The sequence below is a fragment of the Botrytis sinoallii genome (assembly GCF_014898435.1).
Source record: "Botrytis sinoallii strain Bc 23 chromosome Unknown BSIN_012, whole genome shotgun sequence".
Taxonomy (NCBI): Eukaryota; Fungi; Ascomycota; class Leotiomycetes; order Helotiales; family Sclerotiniaceae; genus Botrytis; species Botrytis sinoallii.
In genome coordinates this window covers 1557099-1574907 of record NW_024066039.1, presented here as the reverse complement: position 1 = coordinate 1574907, position 17809 = coordinate 1557099, and the positions used below count along the sequence as shown (strand labels likewise).

Sequence of the window (17809 nt, the reverse complement as noted above, 5' to 3'; positions counted from 1 at the left end):
TATGAGTGGCTTGAGAGTGGATCACGAAGGTTGTGTGGCGTTTGTTTGGCGTTCCAAGGTTTGGCGTTTTGACATGTGAGATAACGCTTACTTGGCTGACATGAATTTGACAGGGGGTCAGTGCTTTAGTAAATGATAATGGAAGTCAGATGGGTGAGTTTCACAACATATAATCTGAGCACGTGGAAACAGAACGGACAGTATTTCATGACTAGGAAAGACTTTTATTCTGATTTCAGTTCGAACTTTACGATTGAGGGTGTATATTTGGCTATCCAATATTGATTATATATTAACTTCCTCTCTGAATGCATACGCTTTTATATATCCTTATACATCATTAATATAGATTTTCTTCATCTTCCATGCTTCCATCTTGGAACAATCCCTGTACAGATTCCTTTCCCTTTGGCTTCACTCTGATTGTACCATTAAGTTGTTCTTCGTCAGTGCCATTATAATAACCATCCTCAGCATTCTCATCCCAGTCACCCATATCTTTGGCCTTTCCTTTGCCTTTGACATCTGTCCTCCCTTTTCCCTTTCCTTTCCTCGAACTTCTTGAGCTACTCGATGAGCTAGGTCTCGGCGCGACTTTGTCTTTATCTTTATTACCCTCGAATTGGCCTCTAACTCTCGCATAATGCTCCAACTCTCCAGCACTAACACTGGGAACCAATTCCCTTCCTGCAGCTTCAAAGTCCTCTTCTTGTACAACTACACGAAGATCATCTTCTTTTGCATAGTGGTCAAACCAATATGCTGTTGAAACCTTTCCTTTGCCCTCGCTTCCGCGTTCGGAATTAAGTTTGGCGAGATGTGAATCTACATAGGATGCTTGACGAGTTACAGCTTTAAGCATAGCATCTGAACAAAGTGCATAAAAATCGGCACCTGTGTATGTAAAAGGAAGCCCAGAAGCGACACGAGCAAGAGATAGCGTAGGAGAAAGTGTGAACCTATCTGAGTTAGTGTATTTCAAGGTCAGGGAATGTCAGATAACTTACTTTCTCGTTAAAGCTTCTAGAATAGTTTCTTGCTTCTCGTGGGTATCACTTACTCCCAGGTACAGCATCTTGTCAAATCTTCCTGGTCTCAACAAGGCTGCATCGAGAAGGTCCGGTCGATTTGTTGCACCAATAACAAAGACACCTCCACCACCGTCATCTCCATCAGACATTCCATCTAGCTCAGCCAACAATTGTGATACGATGCGGTCCATCACTCCACCACTGTCTCCTTGGTTACCTCTCTTAGGTGCCACAGAATCAAGCTCGTCGAAGAAAACAACACAGGGTCGTGCATCACGTGCACGCTGGAAGACTCGCCGAACATTGGCCTCGGATTCTCCAATGTACATGTTCAATAATTCTGGTCCCTTAACACTGAAGAAATTGAGACTGAATTCCGTAGCAATGGCCTTTGCCAATAAAGTCTTTCCGGTTCCAGGAGGACCGTAGAACAAAATACCAGATCGTTTCTTCATGCCTTTTGCGAATAGTTCAGGTCGCTCAAGAGGCAATTGAATAGTTTCCATTACTGCTTCCTTGACATTCGACAGGCCACCAACATCATCCCAACCGACGTTTGGAATCTTGGGTGCACCAATCGCATCAGCAAAATTCTTCCTTGCAAAATCTACTGCAACATCAAAATCGACTTTGGTAAGGCAACGACCTGCTGGCCCAGCAGAAAGTAAGATATCGCGAACTGTAACAATATTTTCAGGGGTGGTAGACGCAGCTGCGAGTGCTTCTATGCGAGAGTTACGCGCCACAAGAGCTCGATCTACAACATCGTGTAAGTCGCCTGCTACGAGGGCAGCAGTCTTTACAGCTACGGAGCTGAAATCTACATCTGGTGCTAGAGAAATCGCTTGGTCTTCAATAATAGCACGAAGTATTCCCTCCCGCTCCCACTCATCAGGAGCAGTCATCTCGAGCTCGTGGGTGAACAAACCCCGAATACCGTCTGGAATTTTGTCTACCTCGGTTGTAGTTGCAATAACAACTCTCGTGCCGCTTTGAATATCTTTCAATGTAGTGACCATTCTATCAGCAGTAAGACATTCAATGTGACGTATGAGGAGTGCGCAAAATGCGGGACCACAATTCATAGCTCTTTCAGCGCGTGCCTCGAGAAATCCGGCAGTCTTGACATCACTTCCACCTCCACTTTCATTGATAACATCTTTAGCATCAAGCTTAAAAGTATGTAAGCCAATATCTGCGCAAGCATTGGCTGCTAATGTTGCTTTACCAATGCTACGTTGCGTGGAGACAAGCAGAATTGCAAGCGGTGGCAAGTTCAGATGTATAGCTCTAGGGCTTGTAGCTGCGGCGATTAATTCTCTCAAACGCCGTTGTAAAGTTGTGACGTGTGGTTTTTTTACCTCCGGTATTGCGCTGGATTCGAGATCAGTCTTGGAAAGTGACTTCAGCCCAAGGTAATATTCCCAAGAATTCTCCATAGTTGCAGGTAATCGACTATTCTCACTGCCCGACTGCATCATACGTGTATTAGATGCGTCAATTGAGGCAACGCCACCCCAGATATCTTCCTCATCATTGGTATCTGAGCTGTCCTTCGTCAGACCGACATAACTTATCCTATACCAAGCCGCAGCAGTAGTTTTGGCCGATTTAGTGGGTTCTACCTCAGCCAATGATGCATGCGAAAACATTTCATCGATTTCAAGGTCTTCACCAGTGGATGATTGTAAAGTTCTACCAAGTCCTTGATCAATTGGAACAGCAATGAGATCGCCCTTCCTTACGATTCTCCTCTTTTGAGAGAAATACTTTTTCAGCCCAGCAAATAGAGCATTTTGCAAAGTACGCTCATTCGAAGCAGGGGTTGAAATCTTCATGAGAGTTAAATCTTTTGCTGTGGGGGGATTTGAAAAGCTATTGATCTTAGCTAATGGCGTCTTCAATATTTGTGGCGCTCGTTTCAGAGGTGCAATGCGACAGTACGATGTGTTTTCCAAGTTTGCAAGAAGTAGAGGTGACATATAAGCCAGTGGGCTTGCTGGTTTTTGGACTTGTGATTCAAAGAACGACAATCTTCGGCCCTCCTGTTTGCTACGTGATATTTTGGTCATGGGGCGATGTGAATAGCTTTCGGGTAGACCAAAAACCTTCACAGGTCGCCAGGGCTTCTCTTCCTCAACATCTCCAAAGCTCCCCAGTCCCCAAAGCCCCACACCATTTGCAGGTGGTTCTGCAGCTGCTTCTAACCGCACCCAGTCTCCTGAGAAACAACCGATCTTAGTTAGAGAATTGATATCAACGAATATTCTTGCCTCCTCATCATCATCAGCATTAGGCTTTGGGTGCAGCATTTCGTCAGAGAGCGGTCTTGCTAGTCCTTGCGTTTTGAATAATCTTCCACTTTGCCCACCTGCACGAGTAGTAGCCGTAAAAGAAGAGAATACGGAGCCCGGGGTAGCAATACCGTTCGTCCTTCGTCCGCCTGGAATAATTGTCTGTGGAGATCCAGGCTGTATCGTCGAGATTCCGCTGGCGTTATGGGATGGTAATACAGGTACTTGGAGCGAGATCATATCCTCCATGGAGTCATCCGAAAGACTATCATTGTCGGCACTACTTTCTATCTCGGTGTCTGTTTCTGTGACATAATCAGATTCCCCTTCAAAAGCAGTATCGGTCTTGTATCTGTCCTCCGCAGCGGAATAGAATTGGTCATTACTTGTATCCTCGTCCTCTTCCGTCACTTGGTTTAACCCTCCATTTAATGGGATAGCTGTGTGTTTCGGTGGACTTTTCGCATGGTGTCCAGTCTGAGTGACGATAATCCTGGTTTTTGGCGACAGCAGTCCTTGTCCTACAGGCTCGCTAAGAGTGACTTTTGCTGGAGGGGGAGGAACGTGGGTGATTGGATGAGGTTGCAAAGGTAATTGAACATAATCTCCAGTATGCACAACTCTCAGCGATCTCAAAGCTTCTCGAATTGCCTTGGTCAGTTTGTCCTCGGGACTTGTTCCGTTTTCTCAGTGACTTTGTATGCCCATTCGCCTGTGGATGTTCTCCGTGAAATGTCCCTTCTCCATTCTCTAGTCTCTTTGCAGATTCCCCCTCGATCGTAACAAACACCGTCTCTAAGGGTAAAGGTACTATGTCTAGGACGCGTATCTCAATTCCGCTACGACTGTTGCTCGATAATTTGGAAGGCGCGACACTCTGCAGGGTTTCCGCGAATGCTTGTAAGGTCGGGTTTTCGGGTGAGAATTGCACAGTGGAAGTTGCTAAGTTGTTCGAGGACCGAACAGGAACAACAGTCCACGTCGAGTCTTCGACTGCTGTTGAGGGACTACAAGGAGAGATCGCGATGTAATGAACTGTATCATCAGGTACACCGCTCTGTCCTAGACACAGATCTTTTGCCAAATCCTCAGAAATGACTCCGATATCCCCTTTCACATGCTCATCCAGAATCAATCTCGCAGAGATAGCCGGTTTATTTTGATGTCTTCTCTTTCGTTTCTTGTTTTTCAATGGAAGCCCCATTGCACTGTTCGAGGAGCTTGTTGCGATTGACATCCTAAATCAAATATTTCGTGAATTCGTAAATGTTGCGGTATGGGGTTAAGGTTAGGTAGCTACTTTTATTAGTTGTCGTATTTGACAGCTGGCTCTCTCCCTTCTTTCAGTTCTCTCTATTTTGCCTAACAATATGCTTTGAATCGAATAATTAAATAAAATTAAAATCTACAATAGTCCTTAGAGCTCTTGTTCACTTGAAAAGCAATCTATACCGATCAATTCTGGGGCCGAGGCTTTTGGGCAAGAATTGCGCTAACGCTGAATCAAGTTAGCTCGTCCATTCTCGGAACGGAATATATCAACTGATGCTCTAGGTACACACTATCATCACTCAAGTCTGATGACATGTTGTATGTATCACCTTGATCATTTGAGAAGATCCATATATCAATGAAGATTTTCCTAAATACCCTTTTACATAGCGAAAGTCGCTCTTCACGCATGACAAAACAATTCAAATTGCTATTCCCGTACCGGTGCTTCCTTTGCGGCATGCGTCACAATTCTTTTCTACACCTAGGTATATATTTGCCCTTGATTTGCATCAGAAAGAAGGAATGGCATCGTCAAAATCTGAGTTTGGTCATATCGAAATCTCGGCTACTTCTCCTAATGACTTGATATAATCCAGACGTTTAAGTTGAACCGAAAAATTAGTCTTTCCACTGAACTTATTCAAAAACGTTAACCTGTGTAATGCATTCTTACCTGGACCACTGAGCGGATGCTAGGCTTCAGATTCTCTCAAACATGCGTCTTTCAAATCTTTTAACAATCTTGAAGAAGGACTCATAGACATTCGAGCATGTTTCAAATTAGTGACAAGCGGGCAGTTCAAGAGAGTATTTGTACGAAATTGAATTTTGTAAGTCTTACTTGAACAGTGTACCGATAGGCGTGATCAGGGAAACACTTAGTGACGCCGCAACCTATTCAGTGAAGTTGTCTGTATAACAAAGATGTGGATGCACACCAATCTGTACAAGGAATAGGTTTCTTCGGAAAAGCAGAAGACCCAATAATTATTCCTCAATCCTAAATTCCTTGAACAGACAACGGGTTGTTCTTTTCCGATCTATCTAAGTAGGAGAGATGCAGTATAGGAAGCACTTTTGTCTCTCCCTGCGCAATCACAAACTCAAAGGCTCGCTAACAACGGGTCAACCGAAAACGTCCCAGTATATGCCTAGTCTTTATATCCTCATTTCCAATGAAATGCCATGTATTTGATTTGACATTTACAAATTAGATTTAGCACGCCCAAGTCATCCACCTCATTTCAACCTTATTAGTCTCTCTGGCATCATAAACCACCTATACACCCTCTCAAACACGAAACTATTGCATCCCTCTCATCTAAGATAATCTCATCTTTAACCAGATCCCTACTCCCTCCATCGATCGGACAAGCACCCCTCTTTCCATAGTAGGTATTATCATGAAGCTAGACCAATGCTCTCTTGTTCTCAATCACATCCCTTCATTCTCTCTCGAGTAACATTTTCATGAACAGAACTAAATATCCAATGCAATTCTGTGGTTGTGCTGAGGAATATTTAGGAGGAGAGAAGATAGAAGCTGGAACGGTAATCCTTCATAGGATTTCTGGCTTTTATTGTTTTCACTTTGACATTTTTCTTGTCAAACTTTCATCTCTACCTAATGTGGATGTCGCCTGCCTTAGCCTAGCTCAGCTGCAAGCTATCTATCCTACATCCATAGGTATCCCGAACATCAGATATATGAAGAGGATTAGATAGTGAAATGGTATCTCCCTACATCTCATAAGTATGGCCAGCACTTAAGTACCATAATCCTTCTCTCCTACTTTTCGCTTTTTGTTCGCAACTTCAATAGTGCCCTTTCTTTTCTTCTCCAAAACAACCTTCATAATCTCCTCCAAGTTATCCACCGCCTCATTCCCGATCTGATAATGCACCACCAATCGACCACCATAAAGTTTCAAGCCTTTCTCCTCTCCCAATTCTCTGAATTCGTCCGCCGAAACACCTGCATCTGCCAAATCCAGCCACACCATGTTAGTTTCGGTTGGTTGCTGCAACTTTCCACCCAACCCTTCCCACAAGGCCGCGATTCTTTTGGCTGTCTTATGACTTTCGCGCAAGAGACCCCCTTCTCCATTTGGACCCTTTCCAAATGTTTCATCGACCGCAACTCTCGCAGCCGCGGTCAAAACACCAGCTTGACGGAGCCCTCCTCCAATACTTTTCCGAACCCATCTAGCATGCTTGATGAAATCTTTCTTGCCCACTAACATACTTCCGACTGGTGCGCCTAATCCCTTACTAAAACACAAACTAACACTATCACATTCCTTTGTGAAATCTGTCAGTGATCCCGCTCCAGCAACAACAGCTTCCCAAAGTCTAGCTCCGTCCATATGTAATTTGATGCCATGCTTCCTGGCAAATTCTGAAATAGCCCTGACCTCCTCGAGTGGCATGATGGTTCCACCTAATGTATTCTCCAAACTAATAACCCTTGTCGGACATGTGTGTATGTCATCACTAATAGTAACAGATTTCTCTATATCCTTCAAAGTCAAGTAAATGCCATTGCTAGGCACCACTCCCTTCACAAGAGCCCCGCACAAAGATGCAGTACCGCCGGCTTCCCACTCGAGAATGTGGGCTCGATGATCGCAGAGTACAGAGTAGGGAGGTTGAACAAGGTGAGAACGGAGAGCAATTTGGTTGCCCATAGTACCGGAGAGAACAAAAATGGCAGACTCATGCTCAGTAATCTCTGCAAGATAAGATTCAAGCGAATTGGTTGTTGGGTCTTCAGCGAAGACATCATCAAAGAGGGTAGTGTTTTGGATCGCTGTAAGCATGGATTTGGTTGGAGTAGTCATTACATCGCCTGCAAAAGATGTCAGTAAATTTTTGGGTAGAGTGAGTGAAGCTCTTACTGCGGAAATCAAATGCTGCTCGTCCTGGACCAGACCAAGCATTGATTTCATGATGAGGCTCTTGAGTTGGTGGTAGATCTGTGGATCCACCTAGACCTTTCAGATCATCCGTTCCCAATTCCTTTTCTTTGGTTGCCATACTGAAGAGAGCGATTCTGGATCGAGTGTTAAGAATTGGCGCGGGGTGAGGAAAGAGGTTTGCGAGGGGTCGTATGTTGTCTTTGATGGATCTTAGCAACTGATGTTTTTCAAAAAAGATTGTAAGACTTGCTTATTGAAGAGCAAATTGCAGGTTGTAAGGTCCTAAAATACCTTACTACTCTCCCGGGTGAATGCATCTTTTGATTGAGCGGGGTTCTTTTGAACTACACCCTTCAATTCACTTACTGAAAGCTTTACACATTCAAACCTCAAAAGGGAAGTTGCTTCCAGTTTTGATAAGATCTGAGATAAGCCTCTTATCTTCATGTGACTGAATTAACCTGCAGATGCAGGCAGGCCATGGGAATTGGTGGTCCATAGGAATTTCATGAGGACATGAAAGCAATCATCCGAGACTCAGATATGCAACAAAATGACAGTGATATATGACCAGTCGAGAAACACAGCATTTTGTATGGGTCTTTTGAGGCAAGATCATAGGTTAATAAATATGATCCTTAGTGAGACATTCACTATGAATGATCCTCCTACAGTCAAATATTGACTGTTCATATGTGACGCAAAGCTTACACCAAGTATCCACTAACTTCAAGAAACGGTGGGATGAATTGTTGTACGGGAATTGATTAGTTGCCTTCATATATTATCATCAAGAGTGGAAATCTATAGCCCTGTAAGTTGGCGTGAGTTTTTTACTTTAATGACCGTAGTATCTTTTGCAGATTGATCTTCTGGTCGAGAATTCTGTGGACGATACTCTCATGCCTCAAATCTCGTTGGTAAGTTACGCAAATCAGGTGGAGGGGCAGAGTGGAAAAGAGAGGTTGCTGTATTTCGAGCTTTGATTAAGTTGTTACGCGATAGACTTCGTCGAATTTCTAATATTCTCTCGATGAATCAACAATCTTTAGTGCTTCACTCAGCGTACCACTTAGTTGTAAGGCTTAAAGTGCTTGCAAGTCGCAAAGGCAACGGAGCGAAGTATTGGACCAGATATTGAGATCATTCTCCATCAGTGCTTCACATCTTGCGCGTCGCTACTTCGAATTGAATTTCAAAGAAAATTGTAAATTCACAAGCCATAACACCAGCGTCTGTGATTGATATAGTTGATTAGTAGAATATTGGATTGGATTTTGGTTTTCACGGCCTATCTCTGTGATCCGTCCAGATGACATATTTCATCCATAACTCCAATAAATGCCACCTGGCGAAGCTCCCTAAAACCCCAACTCCATATCGCTCAAATGCATGATGAAAACTCTCAGTCGTATACGCACACCCTCTTATTTGAACAGCCTTTTCCCCCTGACTCTAGAACCAAATCTCTCAACCCCACTGTGCTGTTGCAATTGCCATAGATTCAGCTGTCCAGCCAATCCATCTTCATTGCCCTCTCTCAGCCTTCTCAATGCCTCCCTCAAATGATCTGGCTGCAAAGGTGCTCTTCTCGTTTCCTTGGGTACGTTTATTTGGCTGGCATTAACTTGCCCATTCTCCATATTCGTGTTCTCTGCTGGGGGCACGATCAATCCAGAATTTGGTTCTCCAGCTTCGATCCATTGGTCCTGTACCTTTCTTGCATTCTCAACCAACTCTCCAACAAACTGTTTAGCCACACTCTTGACCGCTAAAATGACAGTGCCCGGTACACTTTGCGACAAAGTCTGATTGACGATTCTCCTAACGGTGGCATCAGGAAACTTTACGGCTCGCATAGCGGTATAACGTTCGAATTGTTCTGGATCCAAATGGTTTGCCAATAAAGCTCTTCGTTGAATGTCCCTCTGCTTTTCTTCTATACTAGAAGTCATCGATGTCATTGTTTGATCCACATTATTGTCATCTTCTTCCTCTTCTTCGATATTGCCGTTGGATGTTCGTCGTTTCTTTGAGGCAGGTCCATCGGATTTCCCCACGCCTACATTGGATCCCTCAAAATCACTCTTTCCACCCTTCGATTTCTTTGCGCGTTTTCTTTTTGATTGGCCACCTGCAACACTTCCACTGACAAGAGACATAGTATCAACACTTGGTGATCGTTCATAGCCAGGTGTGTAAACAGCGGATTCGGGAGGGAATGAAGTTTGGCGCAGAGGATGCGCAGAGTGCGTTGAGGTAGTAGATATCATACTTGCTTTCCGACGTTTTATCGATATGACTTCGGAAGCTCGACGTGTGTGCGATGTCGTAGTTGTAGATAGCGGCAATGGGCTAGAAGGTATTGTGAGGGAAAGGGAATTGTGAGGAAAATCTGTCGGTGCTGGTGGAGACGCCATATTGACCGGCGCACTTGATTCTGGAGCTAATAATCAGTGCTCAATTGATAAGTCGTGAATAGCCGTAGGAACTGAAGCTCTTATCGGCGCCGTAAATTTGACAAGTCCTGCTTGTTATGCGCAGGAAAATAGTTGGAGTTGTGTAGATTTTCGTGAAAGTATATGATTTCTTTCGAGAATAGAAATATTATAAACGTCGGGTAGGTAGGTATTAATAAGAGTGAGACCTGATTACTACCTAGTAGGTATCTAATAAGACATTTCCGTTGTTCCTTTTAGTAAGATTGATGAGGTAGCATTTCAATTCACGCAAGGCTGAAAATGAAACCCCTACCTATCGTACACAGCTGGAGGTATCTGTGCTGCATCAGAAATTACTAGATAGTGATTAGCGTCACCTTAGATAGCCAATCGAGCCTATCTCGGAGAACAATACCTAATCTCTCAAGGGTAAATTTTCTTTGATTACAATCAACCCCCATTTACACATATTATTATTGCCTTTTTTTTCCGCCTTGTCAAATACAATAAAGCACATTGCTCCATTCAATTCCTGCTATTTCGCAATGGTACAATTCTCCAATCTAGAGGGGAACAAGGAGGAAACAGAGAAGGAGAATAAAGAATTCAATGGCGCAAGTTCCAAACGCAAATTGGAAAATCCTGGGGAAGGCGGGGAAATAAGCAAGAAGAAGAAGAAGAAGTCAAAGGCCAATGGTCATGGACATAGAAGACACAGCGTCAGCACCAAACCTGCCCGAGATCCAAGAGATGAGGCCGTTACAGATACTCCAGAAGAAACTCCAATTGAAGTTTCGAGAAGTCCAAGTCCAGTCATCGATTTTGATGGCTTGAGCCGTCCGAGTATGTCGTCATCTTTTGATTTATGTCATTTCATGTCATCAAATGGCGGGAACATCGGTTTTATCTCACTCAGAAAGCTAACTTCATTTCAGGTAAAGGCGCACGAGAACGTCTTGATGAATCCCCAGAACAAGCAGCCATTCGAATGACAAAATTGACCGGCGCAGTTCGCACAATTCTCGAATGCATTGGTGAAGATCCGGATCGGGAAGGTCTTTTGGCCACACCAGAACGTTATGCGAAAGCAATGCTGTATCTCACAAAAGGATATCAAGAAAATGTTAGGGATATTGTCAATGATGCAATTTTCCACGAGGATCATAATGAATTGGTCATTGTTAAAGATATCGAGGTCTTCAGTATGTGCGAACATCACATGGTTCCATTTACAGGAAAGGTATGTTTACTCTTGGCAAATTGCTCGAGGCGATGGAAGCTGATTCTTACGAAATATAGATGCACATTGGCTATATTCCGGATCGAAATGTTATCGGTATCTCGAAGTTGCCCCGAATTGCAGACATGTTCTCACGCAGACTACAAATCCAAGAGAGACTTACAAAAGACGTTGCGCATGCTGTGATGGAAATTCTCAAACCACAAGGTGTGGCAGTTGTTATGGAATCGAGCCATTTGTGTATGGTTATGCGCGGAGTTGAGAAAACGAGTGCTTCGACCATTACAAGTTGTGTTTTGGGCTGCATAGAGAAGAGAGAGAAGACTAGAAATGAGTTTTTCAGTTTGGTGGGTTTGAATAGACGATAGATAGACGAGAAGGGGCGGCACGTTCATTTGCATTTGCATAACTAGGCGTTTGGGAAAGAGGTACAGTGGTCTTCAACACCATCATGGGAGGGCGTTCATTCTTTGGTCTTAACGCCATTTACGTCTATTCTGGACATTTATCTATCCTAGGTCTTTGACCTTCAATTTAAGAAATACAAGTCGGAAGGGAACCTACACTGGCAATTTACCAGTATGTTCTTTCAAATGCTTCTCTTCACTGTCTACATTTATTGCTTTTAATACGAATCTATTCGTTCCATCATTTGTTACTTGTTCTCCGCTTTTTTGTCTTCATCATCGAACAACACCTAGCTCTCCAACCTTCCCTTTTTCTATCTGTTCTACCAAACCCTTCACGGCATCCCAAATCTTCTCCGCAACCTCATCTAGCCCATTACCTGCATCGATTGCCTTCATTATGCGTCGCTCATGCTCGAATCCTGGAAGCTCTGAATCTTGCAATGTCAAGAATCCATTCCTGACTCTTCTTTGCATTTCTCTCGTTTCGTACTTCTCGTCTCCGTACCCGCCTCGCTTTTCCGCTTCTTCGGGCTCTAGATCCAAAAAGATCACTCTATCTGGCATCGGCAGTCCTATTTCAGGATTTTTGCACCATTCAAGGGAAAGATGATTTGGAGAATCGATTGAATATTTGGAGGATGTGTAAATCATTCCGGAATAGTAATAACGATCGCAAACGATTGTGTACCCTTGAGCAATCAAATCTCGAATTTCTTGGGCTTTCTCCCATCGGTTTGCCGAGAAAAGAAGATGTATTGACTGATCTGGGAGAGTAGTGGAGGATTGTAGGTAGGAATTTATCTGTTGACCAATTGAGGTTGTTCTGTCTTAAATTATGAGCTTGGAGGTTTCCCTTTGATCAGGAGGGTGATGATCAAGGAATGAATTGCTGGAGGTGTAAATTATTGATATAGTACATACCAGGAAATCGCATAAGCTTGACATTTCGTCCAGAGGCGTATAGTTTATCACATAACTTCTTTACTTGGGTCGTTTTCCCAGCTCGGTCGAGCCCTTCGATCAATATGAATGAGCCGCGGGAGATTGGGATTGCAGACTCGCGATATGGATAGGGATCCATGTTAGTAGTTGTCATATTGCAGGATATGTACCAAAAAAAAAAAGTGAAATGCAGATTTTAGAAAGATTAATCAATTTAATGGATGGGTGAGGACAGGGACAGCGGGGGTACGTGTTGCACGACGCGACCTGGGGAGCGATGTGGGGGTGTATCTTTTCCGCAAATATACCCTTCCTTCTCTCTATCTTGGAATAAAATCAAATAAAAACCTACCGAAGAACAGTTCCGACTTTGATGCAACCTAAGTAAGATATTGCAAATTATTGGTGCAATGAGGTGAAGTGAATGATTACAAGGAATAAGTAAAATCGATTGGATACGCAGTAGCCTCGCGAAAGAGGTCAGCCTTGCATTCTAGCTCCGACAATCTATTCGAACGACAAGTACCTATCAAAGAATATTCCACGAGCCGTATCAACGAATGCGCCGACCACAATAATTATTTGTACAGATGTTAGCATCTCAACTGCCTTCCGGTTTATTCTCCATATGCTTTGCAGCTACATCCTTCCAGCTATAGGTACCCATTGTTCTACCACCAGTCCCAGTAAATCCATCATTACATAAAAGTCGGCGTCCAACCCCCCTCTTCCACAAAAGCTCCAAAATTCATTCGGTCGATATGGCGGATCCTAAGTTAGTATGGAACCCGGACAACGTTCGCGATGCTGCGGAATCTGTCGGCATCTCACAATTGGGCGAAGAGGCAGTGAGGGCATTGTCGCAAGAAGTTGAATACCGAGTCGGCCAGGTCATTGTCGAAGCAATGCGATTTATGCATCAAGGAAAAAGAACAGTATTGGGCACACAGGATATTTCACAAGCGCTCAAAGTATTGGACGTCGAGCCCCTTTATGGTTACGAGTCTACAAGACCATTGAGATTTGGAGAGGCAAGCTTAGGTCCTGGCCAACCGCTCTTTTATATTGAGGATGAGGAAGTAGACTTTGAGAAACTGATTAATGCGCCTTTACCAAAGGTTCCCAGAGATATGTCATTTACTGGTAAGAAAATTTGGAAAGTTTAGGTATGGCATGATGCTAATGAAAACAGCACATTGGCTTGCGGTTGAAGGCGTTCAACCATCAATTCCACAAAATCCCACAACAGCAGAAGCTCGTGCAAATGACCTCGTGCCTAAAGGTCCTGGTGCGAATCCGAACCTTGGAGCTCTGGCTGGTAACGATAATGTTTCGGTCAAGCCTTTAGTCAAACATATTGTGTCGAAAGAATTAATACTTTTCTTCGACAAGATACGCGAAGCTATTCTTGATGATGACGACGATCCAGAAGTCGTAACGTTACGAGAATCCGCGTTGGAAAGTGTGAAATCGGATCCAGGTCTTCAACAACTGGTTCCATATTTTGTTCATTTCATTGCCGAGAAGGTCACTCATTCTTTGAGCAATCTTTTCGTGTTACAAACAATGTTGAAATTGGCTCATGCCCTTATATCAAACACAACCCTATTTGTCAATCCTTACATATCAAGTCTTTGCCCACCTATTCTTACATGTCTCGTCGGCCGTAAACTTGGCACCGGGACTCCAGAGGAGTTGAAAGAAAAATATCAATTGCGAGACACGGCCGCATCTCTCATTGGAATCATCTCCAAAAATTACACGGAATCAAATGCACAGCTTAGAGCGAGGTTAGCAAGATCGTGTCTAAAATTCTTTCTAGATCCAACACGCTCTCCAGGAGAATATTATGGAGCTATCAGTGGGCTTTTAGCAATTGGTGGCCCCGATGGTGTTAGAGCTCTTATTCTACCAAACTTGGGTGCATTCGATTATGTGCTGAACAAGTTGAGAACTGACAGGACTGGCGATGATAAGGAGATACAGATGTTAGTCGCGGTAATCATGAAAGCGGTGATGAGCCTCTCTGAAAAAACTGAAACACTTACGAATGGTACAAATGGTACAAATGGCAATGGAATGAATGGGATGATGGATTTAGATGACGACGAAGGAAAACAGCTTGAAGAGTTTCTAGGACCTACTATCGGGAAAAGGGTACGGAATGCGGGGGATCATAAATTGAACAAGGCAATTTTGGAAGCGAGAGAAAAGAACTAAAGACGTTGTAATATACCTAAGTATGGAGCTGCATTTCGCATCATCGGCGTTTTAGGGTGTGTCTGGAAGGCATGAACTGGGCTGGGAATCGATATACAAGTGGATACATTCACTTCAATAAGTAGTTTATCATATGAGTTCTTGCATTTGAAAAAAAATTGTATTAAAATTGTATTTGAATTGGGAAACAACAATTTGCGGGGAATCGAATAGTCTGAACTGCAGTCCAGCAATGGAAGGGAAGTGCTGTGACTAGATTACAGGCCCCATACCTGAACACATGAATAAAACTAATTAAAAATCGGCCCCAAACCACTGGAAGAAATAAATTTACTCTCCTCCTCATTAACAACATCATCTATACATCTTCATGCTCATTAGCACATTCTCTCCTGCTCGCTCAAGCTGGAATGGCATATAAAGTGGGAAGATAATTATTCGTTTGCAACTTATCAGCAAGTACCAATCTACTCGAATCGCCAACTTGGAAGACGGGGCGCGGAGCAGACGTCCCTCCAATACACGATAGAGGATACCCACCAACTAATGCATCATACGTGCCCAGTATACATTGTATCAGTGGGAATTTTGCGGCATCGCTAAGTGTGTCCATGAAAATGTATGAGGGGGCGCCAGAGCCGGCGCCGTCGGTATCGGCGACCCGGGTTTTGTCTGATGAGGAGAGGAATTGGCTGTCGAGATGGAATTTGGCTGCGGAGCTTGCGGTGATGGGAGATACTGTGAGGATCTTCAGACCAAAATAGTCTTCGTAAGTTACGTATTGGGATTTTTTCGGATCCAGAGGCAATGACGAAGGATGGGGTAGCACTAGCCGTAGTGGTGGTGGTAAAGGTGGTGGTGGTTGAAGTGGTTGTCGAGACGTAGTCAGTTACGTAAACGGTAACCGCAATAGTTGGTTTGGTAGCCTGTGCAGAGCATGCTGATGAGATAACAGTGCCAGGGTATTTGGTAAGTCCAGCTGGCGTAGCAGCAACTGAGCGCTTTGCTGGAGTGAAGGTGCTATTGGCAATCATGGAAGGAATCAGAGGAGTGCCGTTCACTAGATGCACTGCGATGTCGCTTCTTTTCGGAAGAGGATTATTGGCTACAGTAGCAGTAGCTTGGGAGACCACAGTCGATGTAAATGTCGAGGTTATGGTAGTTGATGCTGTAACAGTATTAGTTGCAAAACCGAGCAAGGTGCTGCAATAAGGTTGGAGAGATGAGTAGGAGATCTCGACCGATGCTTGAGCAACAGCGCATGTCTTATCTCCAGCTGTCAATCCTGGGTTGGTTGCGTTGGTGTAGGTATATGACAGCCCAATGAGATAATGATCAGATCCACGGTATTGTCCGACGTTGGTTGCGTAGCTAGAATCCCATGCCTCGGAGTAGATGGCACAGTATTGTCCTTGTGTATGAGAAAGATCGTTGACATAAAGGAGATAAGTATTGAAGAATTGGCAGGTCTTAGCTGGACTTCCATCAGATGGAGGGTGCTCAAGGTTGTATTTCGATTGTGCGCTACAGTAAGCGGCACAGAGAGATGCATCGAAGGGACCGGTAGAGAAGATTGTTGACCCCATGTACGTATTGCATCTAATGAAAATATTAGCGACAATTACGAGAATTGTAGAAGAAATATTTCATCTTATTACTAACCCTTCTAAATCATATGGCGCATTAATAGCAGCATTCCCTAGATATTGTGCATTTCCATAGCCGGGGATAGGAGCAATGCTGTTATTCGTATAACCATTGGATCCAGCAATCACGACTTGAAAGTTATCTCTGTATTGTCCAGAGTTTACGGCATTTTCGGTAGAAACTGGGCCACCCCAGAACACACATTTGATCATTGTAACACTTGGAGGATCCTCGCATGCTGCTCCAGGTTCGACACTTGGATCACGCTCAAAGTCTACATGCATGTTAGTACGTGACTGCAATAACTCTTTCGGTATTCTTTCGAACTGGATATCTAAACTCACAAAGATTGAAGGCCATACATCCGTTGATGGCGGAACACTTCGATGCACACAATTCTGAATCATAAGTTTCAAGAGTAGTAAACCCCATATATCCATAGGCACTACACAACTATTAGATTGTATTTCGGGTATGATGAGTTCTAATACTTACTTGTTGGATGCCTTAAGGTTCTGGAAAGATTGCGTGTATCCAGCTGGAGTAGAAGCAGCGGAAGCAGCATCAGAGAATCCAGGATTGGCTAAAAAATCAGATGGAGAATCAGAAGCGTATGCAGGAGCTCCAGTGGCACCGGCTGGCTGAGCTTGACATGCTGTTCTCTTAACCTTGGGGGCATTGGAAGCATCGCTAATTGCTACAGATTGAGATGCAACAGCTTGAGTGGCAGCGATGATAGCGGTCGAAGCATCGTAGGCGATAGATTGAGCAGTTACGCCAACAGGAGGGCCAGTAGTGACTGGATCAGGAGCCGCTTCGACCATAGCGAAATCGATGTCTTGGGGGACTGGAGTTGCAAAAGTCATACCCATTAGGGCAGCAACTGTTATCAAAGAAGACCGCATATTGAATTGAAAGAAGAGTTGATGAATGATCCAGAGAATATGCATGAAAAGATATATTTTGGGAAAGAATTGGGTGGGTGAAGCATCAATATATAAAAATTTCCTGCTTGTTGTGATAGATAGCAATCGGCCATGCGTCTCTCGCCAATCTCAAAATTCTTTCACCTTCCTGCCGCCCAGGCTTAATGCTATCATCCATTTCCCCTCAAAACATGTCAATAATCAGAAATAAACTTCAGCAGTAACGTGCGGGTGGACACAAATCATAGAATAGGCGACCCGATGAATTTCCCGGAAATTCAACAACTTGAATGTGGAAATGATTGAAGCCCATATCGCAAACATCCTCCTCCAATTGAAGCTTTTCATCGTCAAATTGGCCAGGCGTCGTATACCTGATAGAGGATGATTTGACGAGTGGCTTTATCTTAGTCTGCTTTACTACTGCACGTGTAGTTCATTACACTTCAAGACTTGAAAAACTCA

General features: G+C 43.8%; 7 protein-coding genes across 7 annotated transcripts; 2 read left to right on the top strand and 5 right to left on the bottom strand.

Annotated features, from left to right (window-relative positions):
* Positions 1-214: 214 nt before the first annotated feature.
* Positions 215-4562, bottom strand: EAF02_007401 (uncharacterized protein; the record flags this gene model as incomplete). The annotated part of the gene is made up of 3 exons (XM_038903449.1): positions 215-959; positions 1008-3998; positions 4021-4562. The coding sequence occupies 3 exons, from the start codon at positions 4560-4562 to the stop codon at positions 341-343; spliced, it is 4152 nt and encodes a 1383-aa protein (XP_038756928.1). The 3' UTR covers positions 215-340.
* Positions 4563-6366: 1804 nt separating this feature from the next.
* Positions 6367-7636, bottom strand: EAF02_007400 (uncharacterized protein; the record flags this gene model as incomplete). Its single annotated transcript, XM_038903448.1, has 2 exons — positions 6367-7448; positions 7498-7636. The coding sequence occupies 2 exons, from the start codon at positions 7634-7636 to the stop codon at positions 6367-6369; spliced, it is 1221 nt and encodes a 406-aa protein (XP_038756927.1).
* Positions 7637-8945: 1309 nt separating this feature from the next.
* On the bottom strand, positions 8946-9938 carry EAF02_007399 (uncharacterized protein; the record flags this gene model as incomplete). Its single annotated transcript, XM_038903447.1, has 1 exon — positions 8946-9938. The coding sequence occupies one exon, from the start codon at positions 9936-9938 to the stop codon at positions 8946-8948; it is 993 nt and encodes a 330-aa protein (XP_038756926.1).
* Positions 9939-10504: 566 nt separating this feature from the next.
* EAF02_007398 (uncharacterized protein) lies at positions 10505-11567 on the top strand (the record flags this gene model as incomplete). The annotated part of the gene is made up of 3 exons (XM_038903446.1): positions 10505-10802; positions 10895-11199; positions 11259-11567. 3 exons carry the CDS (start codon positions 10505-10507, stop codon positions 11565-11567), a joined length of 912 nt encoding a protein of 303 aa, XP_038756925.1.
* Positions 11568-11882: 315 nt separating this feature from the next.
* On the bottom strand, positions 11883-12705 carry EAF02_007397 (uncharacterized protein; the record flags this gene model as incomplete). Its single annotated transcript, XM_038903445.1, has 2 exons — positions 11883-12436; positions 12531-12705. The coding sequence occupies 2 exons, from the start codon at positions 12703-12705 to the stop codon at positions 11883-11885; spliced, it is 729 nt and encodes a 242-aa protein (XP_038756924.1).
* Positions 12706-12811: 106 nt separating this feature from the next.
* Positions 12812-15005, top strand: EAF02_007396 (uncharacterized protein). Its single transcript, XM_038903444.1, has 2 exons — positions 12812-13694; positions 13744-15005. Exons 1-2 carry the CDS (start codon positions 13313-13315, stop codon positions 14769-14771), a joined length of 1410 nt encoding a protein of 469 aa, XP_038756923.1. The 5' UTR covers positions 12812-13312; the 3' UTR covers positions 14772-15005.
* Positions 15006-15171: 166 nt separating this feature from the next.
* EAF02_007395 (uncharacterized protein) lies at positions 15172-17323 on the bottom strand (the record flags this gene model as incomplete). Its single annotated transcript, XM_038903443.1, has 5 exons — positions 15172-15509; positions 15550-16370; positions 16434-16692; positions 16763-16863; positions 16914-17323. 5 exons carry the CDS (start codon positions 17321-17323, stop codon positions 15172-15174), a joined length of 1929 nt encoding a protein of 642 aa, XP_038756922.1.
* Positions 17324-17809: the final 486 nt, after the last annotated feature.

What these genes read in the sequence shown, in the direction of transcription:
- EAF02_007396 (XM_038903444.1), top strand. Translation starts at nt 13,313, where the DNA reads ATGGCGGATCCTAAGTTAGTATGGAACCCGGACAACGTTCGCGATGCT. An exon ending in CAGAGATATGTCATTTACTG is followed by an intron (nt 13,695 to 13,743) that starts GTAAGAAAATTT and finishes TAATGAAAACAG; the next exon opens with CACATTGGCTTGCGGTTGAA.